The 7,649-nt window shown below is 34.1% G+C and overlaps 1 protein-coding gene across 1 annotated transcript; it reads right to left on the bottom strand.

Annotated features, from left to right (window-relative positions):
• Window positions 1-384: 384 nt before the first annotated feature.
• LOC131276781 (olfactory receptor 7C1-like) lies at window positions 385-1,353 on the bottom strand. The gene has a single exon (XM_058290352.2). It carries the CDS (start codon window positions 1,351-1,353, stop codon window positions 385-387), a length of 969 nt encoding a protein of 322 aa, XP_058146335.1.
• Between the last annotated feature and the right edge of the window lie 6,296 nt (window positions 1,354-7,649).

Genomic DNA, 7,649 nt, shown 5'->3' with positions numbered 1-7,649 from the left:
ACCCTTTGGATGAATTGTGTGCTTATTAATATGTAGCAACAAACGATCTGAAAAAAATTTTTTACATAGTTGCTTTTCTCTGGCAGCAACTGTAGTATACCTTCATCCTTACAGTATCTCTGATAATTTTATAAATACCAAATTAGCTATATTAAATATTTTGCTGCTGAAAAATTAGGCAACTTAATGCTTTAATACTGATTCTAGGGAATATAATAAGAGAGATGACATGATGTCAAAATAAAATATAGAAGAAACTATTGTATTTGATATATAAAAATTAAAGAAGTAGAATTTTTGAAAATTAGGCAAATAACAAATTATGTTTCTATACACTTATTAAAATATTTCAATTTAGATCTCCCAGTGTTTGACCTCTGTTAATCATGGGAATTTTTCTAAATTTGAGACAAATAATACTTTTATAGAAATAATGTTTCTCAACTTTTTAAAGGCCTGTTTTATGTCCTTATTTCTAAGACTATAGATAAAGGGGTTCAACATGGGAGTGACCACAGTGTACATCACTGAGGCTACTGCATTTGCCCTTGAGTTTTGGGTAGTAGCTGAAGTAAGATACACTCCAAGACCTGTACCATAAAACAAGAATACTACTGAGAGGTGAGACCCGCAAGTCGAAAAAGCTTTATGCTTTCCCCCAGCTGTTGAAATTCTCAAAATGGAGGATGCAATCTTAGCGTAAGAGAAAAGGATCACAGTGATTGGAATAACACCCAGAAGTCCGGTTTCAAAATACACAACTATGTCAATGAGGTAGGTGTCAGAACAAGCAAGTCGGACCACCTGAGTAATTTCACAGAAAAAGTGGGGGATTTCCAAATCTGTGCAGAAAGACAATCGCAAAACCATTAAGCCATGTAAAAAAGAGACTAAAACACTCAATAACCAGGATGCCAGCAGTAAGAGACCACAGAGCTGGGGGTTCATGATGACTGTGTAGTGCAGGGGGCGACAGATGGCCACAAAGCGGTCAAAGGCCATCACAGTCAAGAGGGAGATGTCTAATTGTCCAAAAAGTGTGAAAAAATACATCTGGATGATGCAGCTTCCATAAGTTATAATTTTGCTTTCCGTCTGGAAGTTCAGCAGCATCTTTGGGACAGTGGTGGAGGTGAAACAGATATCCGTAAAAGACAAGTTAGAGAGGAAGAAGTACATGGGTGTGTGGAGGTGGGAGTCCAAGATGATGGCCAGGATGATGAGCAGGTTTCCAGTGAAGGTGACCATGTACATGGACAGGAACAGCCCAAAGAGGAGGGATTGCACCTCTTTATTTTCTGAGAGCCCCAGGAGGATAAATTCTGAAACATGTGTTTGGTTTTCTGGTTCCATGTAGCTGATGATACTACTGAAAAGAGAGCAGAGAAATGCAGATTTAATCACAAGTGTATAGCAGCAAATTAACATAAATTCTATGGTTTGCAAACTCATTAAGTTATGATTTCTTGTTAGACAGATAGATACATAGATAGATGATAGATAGATAGAGAGATTTGCTAGTTAGCTAGATTAGATAGGTAGACAGACAGAGCCATTTATCTAACAATTAACAGGGAAACCAAAGCCTCCTGCATCTCCTTGATGTTGTTTCTTACTTGCCATTCTTACCCATAATTGTAAACATTTGGTCACAGCAATAATTTCCATTGAAATTCCTCTTAGAATTGATTTCAATCAACAAATATTTTGACTGGGGATTTTGTAACTTGTGATGAAAAACTTGCAGTAATCAATATTAGTTATGGTTGCAAGATATTCTAGATGCAATCGATATTATGAAGTTGAATGCATGAAAATGGATAAAACGGGAAACATTAAGTTATGTATAAATTACTACAATAAAAATGAAAGCAAATATTTAATTAATTAGAGATACTTTTGTTTCAAGTACACTAGACTAAATACTTAAAGATGCAGTTTCTTTCCAACATGACCTTATATTTAATTCGGTCCATTCCTAAATGTCAGCAAATAATTTTTAGGGTATTTACAAACTAATTCTAAAATTTATCTAGAAACATAGACAACCTAGAAAGCTAATAAAATACTGAATAATAATATGAAAATTTTAGGAACTATTGTGCCTGATATTACCTAGCTAGCCTAAACAATACTGAAGAAGAAAAAAGTTGTAGGAAAACATTAACTAGTATCAAGATTTACTATAATAAAGTAATCAAACATTGTTCTCTTGTTGAAATAAAGATATGAACTGATGTTAGAAAATCCAGAGATAGATCCACACAAATGCAGTCATGAGATCTGTGACAAGAAGAAAATTCAATTCAATGGAGAAAGTGGGGACATTTTAGCAAATGTGCTGTAACAATGGCATAAAATGTCCAGATATAAAGGACATTAGATGCAGGTTGTGTATATTTCACAATATTAACTCAACATGAATAATACAGTTATATATAAAATGTGTAGTATGAAACTTCTAGAAGAAAGCATACAAGAAAATCAAGGGTTAGTGTTTTGTCAATGAGTGTTTAGATATAGCACCCAAAGCACTACTCATGATAGAAGAAAATGTACAAGTTATACATTATTAAAATGGAGAACATCTGTCTGTGAAAGTCATTGATAAGGGAATGAAAAGAGAATCAACAGACTTGGGGAAAGTATTTGCAAATTACATATAAATTATTTGTTTTCAAAAATACATAGAACTCAACACACAACAATAAGAATGCAGACAAGCTATTTAAAAAATGGGCAAAATATCTGAGCAGAATCTTAACCAAGTATATTTATAGTTGTCAAATAAGCATACACAAAAAGATGCTCAAAATTATGTCATTAGTAAAATGTAAAATTAAGACTCAATGAAATATCATAACATGCTTATTAGAATAGCTAAACACCTAACCACTAACAATTCAAATTGCTCATGAGGATATGAAGCAATGTAAGCCTCATTCCTTGCTATTCAGACTACAAAACGGTATAGACAGAAGTCAGTTTATCAATTTCTTATAAAACTAAACATAGTTTTACCAAACAACCCAGCAATTGTCTTCTTAGTTATATATACAGCTGATTTGAAAACAAATCTCCACAAAAACCACATATGAATGTGTATAAATGAGTTGTATTGATCCTCTCCAACATCTGAAAGCAAATAAGATGTCCTCCAATACGTAAATAGATAAACACACTGAGCTAAATCTCTACAGTAGAATATTAGTCAATGATTAAAAATAAATGGTCCATCTATCCACAAAAGAAAATGTGATCTCAAATGATTTATGTTAAAGAAACCACTCTAAAAATGTATCATATATACAATTTCAATTGTATCACCTGGATAAGACAAAACAACAGAAAATAGAATGATCACTGGTTGCCAGGGACTTAGGGAGAGAGGACAAGGGTTGAAAAGGTGAGGCACATCAGAATTGTTAGATAGGTGAAACTATTCTCTATAATACTGTAATTGTAGAACAAAGATATTGTGCATTTTTAAAAACCAACAAGGAGAGTGAACATTAATGTATGAAAAACAAATATTTAGCAGTTGAAGAGAAATACATGATGGAATGCAAAATGTTCAAAAGCAACCTAACTGTATTATTATGTATGATATACCCTTTCTGAAGGGTATGCAGGGAAAAACTGCTGAAAGAATAATATTGGGTAGTAATGGAGTCTGTAAAATGAAGTAAATAGACACTGTGTGTGAATAGTTTACTCTAGTTTATAAAGTCATATCTCCCCTGCGTATACTTTAACTAGTCTTTTAATTCTATATATGTTCACTGGTATCAAGCAGTGAAGTAAATGGATAACAGTTGTTTCTTACTGTGCAGTGGGAGTTTACAGATAAACAAGGGGAGGAAGCTGGACAGTTCTATGTGGTAATGGTTTGGAGTTTTATACATCACTATGATCTCATGTGAAAGTAAATATAGATATAGAGGTTCACACATAGAAATATTTACAGATATGTGTGTATATACACAGGGTAGTGTACACACATATATTCCCTTACAATCTCCATGGGGAGGGACCAGTGGCAATGCACATATAAAGCACACACATTAGATTTTAGCACAATTCTACAAGAAGATTCCTCTTGGAGAAATATCTAACTGCAGGCTTGGGACCAGAACAGTACAACAAGGGTCTGGACCAGCTTTAATACCAGAAATTAAATAGGTGCTAAAATAAAACCCCCAATGATGGGGATAATATCAAACATATCCAGGGCACAGCAGAAAGAGCTCCCATGGCCAAAATTGGAAGGAACTGAACAACAAAAATGTACTATCGTATTACAATCCAAAGTAGAAAATAAATGTCCTGAGTCAATACTGATATAAACAAATAGTTGATTAAATAAATAAGAGGCAAATACCCACGCAGAAGAATTGTAATAATTTATATAGACATTGCATGCTCAAGGAGGTGGTGCATAAATTGACTCCTGAATGTGGGCTTCACATAGTGAATTGTTTTCACAGGTGAGGTAGGGAAAGGCAGAGAACTGAGGAACTTTTTGGTCAGGGAACTGGAAGCACTGTTCATCTAACTCATTATCAAAGGTAATAAATCATGTTGATGAGATGTAATCTGGATAAGATGTGATGAAACTGGCACTTTATCTCTGATGTCTTCCTTCCAACAATAATTTTAGTCTAGACATGAGAGAAACATCATACAAATTCCAAATGAGGGACACTTTAAAAAAGACCTTTCCCAGACATCTCAAAACTATCCAGTCATGAAAAACAAGGAGAGTCTGAGAAGCTGTCCCCATCACGAAGGAATGAAGATTTTATGGCACATAAATGTAATTTTATTTTGTATGGGAGATAACAATAATAGGGAAAGAGGATGAGAGATTCCTGGAAAGTCTCTCTGCTATCCAGGATTTTGTTTTTAATTTTAACATTGTTCTAAAAGATAGGTTTTAAGAAATAAAATTATTGGTGAAAATTCTTGAACTACCAAACCCCAAGTAAATCAAAACACAATTCCATGCCTTGGATAAGAATATCATACTGCTGTGAGTCTCCCATTCTTTGTAAATTAAAACAGAATTGTGAAGCCACTTCTTAAAGTAATTGAATAAAATAATGAATATAAAATGTCTGGCATTGTGCCTGGAATTAATAGTGAATATTTTAAAATTTTGATTTAACCGCACAAGATTCATTCCCAAACTTCCTTCTCCATGTCTGCTGTACTACTTCCAGCCTCCATCTTCTCTCTTGTGCTTAGACAACATGCAGAAATAGTTTTCAACAGAGCTAGATTTCCATAAACATCATCTTCTTAACTCTCTGTACTATCTCTCCAGGAATTTCAAGCATGAAGATCAGTTATCCGGACAAAAGCAAAGCTGTTATCTCACTGCTGACAACCTTGTTCAGCTCATGTTACACTTTTCCCTGCTCTGAACTTCATTGTTCATAAGTAACATGAAGTACTTGCAAATCCTCACCACACCTTAAGGTTGATTTTTGTCCCTGTCATCTCTTTGTCCCATATTTTTGTCCCTGTCATCTCTTCTTGTTCTGGTCCTACAAAATTGTCCTGCTGGACTTACTCCAGTTCCTCCTTTAAATCTTAATACAGTTAACAGCTCCCTTGAAAAGCTTTCACATACCTCCACGGGTTACAGCCAAAGTTTGGGATCCACATCACCAAGATTTCAGTACAACTCAGAATATTGCATCTACTTAGTTCAAAGTCTCTTATCCATTGTACATGTAATTTTCTCAATACAAAGAAAAATGTCACGTCATTTCTTTGTTCCTAGATGATACTTAGTGCCTGCTTTGAAGTATTTGATGACTAAATGTTTGTTGAATATCTAAAAGAATAATTGAAGGAATGTGGTTATAGAAATACTTCCAATAATTGTAGAATAAGAAGACATAGTGAAACAAGGAAAATGCTGCTGACAGAAGGAAACCCCGTGAATGAGAGTGAACACTGGACAAGACAGATTGGAAAAAGAAGTTATTTTAGTATCCATTATGCCCCTCCACAATCTGCCTTTTTAAATAAGGAGGACTTTGCATGATTAAGCTTTATTTACCTATATACCTTCTGTTGTCCTAAAATTATTAACAATAGCAGAAGTCCATGGAGTTAAATACATTCCCCCAGCACCTGTGAAGATTCTGTAACTCAACCTGAAGTTATCAGAGAAAGTGTTTTAGTTCACCAATGCGGATTCTTTCTCCAATGATGGATGAAGTTGTAAACCCCGCTCTCAGGAACGGCAGAGATTTCTAACAATTCATGACACCTCTAGAAGACACAAATGCATTTTCTCATCACCAGAGATTAGTAAAGGAGACTAGAGTTATTATAGCCGAAACATTTAGAGTTGCCATACCTTTAGGGATTTGATTCTCATAAGCATCATTAATGAAGAATTCTTTTATTGCCCTATTCCCTGAATGTTTAGTTCTATGGAGAAAGGGAGAAAATCACAATGCAAACGTGTGCTGATTTAGATCCTTGGGAAAGAACTTTGAAACTCCATATTCATCTCTTATCCCAGTGGATAACTTCCTCTTACAAGATCATGCCTCTTTAGGTATGGGCTTTAGTATGGCAAGGATTCCCAAAATGATTGCCCTATCTCTGATTATAAGTAGAAATTCTGGATATGCTAAAAAAGCTCTGTACCCTCTGGCTTTGTCACTTATGCATGGGGTTGCCCTCTCTAAACTGGATTTCCTCTGGTCTCACTCATTCTCCTTTTCCCCCCACAGTTAGCACCATCTGTTTCACTCAATCAATCATTTGCTTTCTTAGTCATACAACGAATATTTATTTAGCAATACTAGATGGTAAGCACTAAACTATATACTGGGATGAAGAAAAAAGTTTCTATATTGTGCCTCCTTTCAAACAGCTCACAGTATAAACAGGCCAAAAATCATGAAATAAATTGATACAACACCAAATGCTGGTATTATAGTCCTAGTGAAATATAATTACATATGATTGAGGATCATCTTTTCCATTGATTCTAAAAATACACTTGGGGTATTTATAGGGGTTGTGTTGAAGCTATAGACCATTTTGGGTAGTATGACTGGCATTCTAAAATGAGTTCATGTTCATAATATTCATACATATACAGAATTCGGATAATTTGTCAACAAGAATCTTACCTTCAAGAAATATCAAAGGGAACTCTATGGATTGAAAGCAAACAGGAGAGAAAAAGTTTGTGGAGAGTGTTGAAAGTGAGTTTCTTTAGTAAGAATAACTAAAAAAATACAAAGAAAAATAAGAAAATACGACATATATAAAGCTAAAGAAAAGTATTTAATATAAGCACTGCTTTTACAGAAATAAAATAGAATGTTAATGGATTAAACTCTCCCATCATAAAACACAGATTTCAGAATGGATAAAAAAATATAACCCATCTATATGCTATTTACAAGAAACTCACCTCAGAGCCAAGGAAAAAGAACAGTTTGCAAGTGAAAGATTTTAAAACAATTTTACATGCAAACAATGATCAAAAATTGGTATGACTTACTATACTAATATTTAATAAAATAGACTTTAAAAACAAAAGTGTTCTAAGAGACAAAGAAGGACACTACATAATAATAAAAGGGGAAATATTCCAAGATGAAAGAATGTTATAA

This window comes from Dasypus novemcinctus, chromosome 30, assembly GCF_030445035.2.
Source record: "Dasypus novemcinctus isolate mDasNov1 chromosome 30, mDasNov1.1.hap2, whole genome shotgun sequence".
NCBI lineage: Eukaryota > Metazoa > Chordata > Mammalia > Cingulata > Dasypodidae > Dasypus > Dasypus novemcinctus.
Note: the sequence above shows the minus strand (reverse complement) of the source record. Positions and strands in the feature narration are given on the sequence as shown.

Bases quoted from the DNA above. Each gene is read 5' to 3' on its own strand.
- LOC131276781 (XM_058290352.2), bottom strand. From the start codon at position 1,353: ATGGAACCAGAAAACCAAACACATGTTTCAGAATTTATCCTCCTGGGG.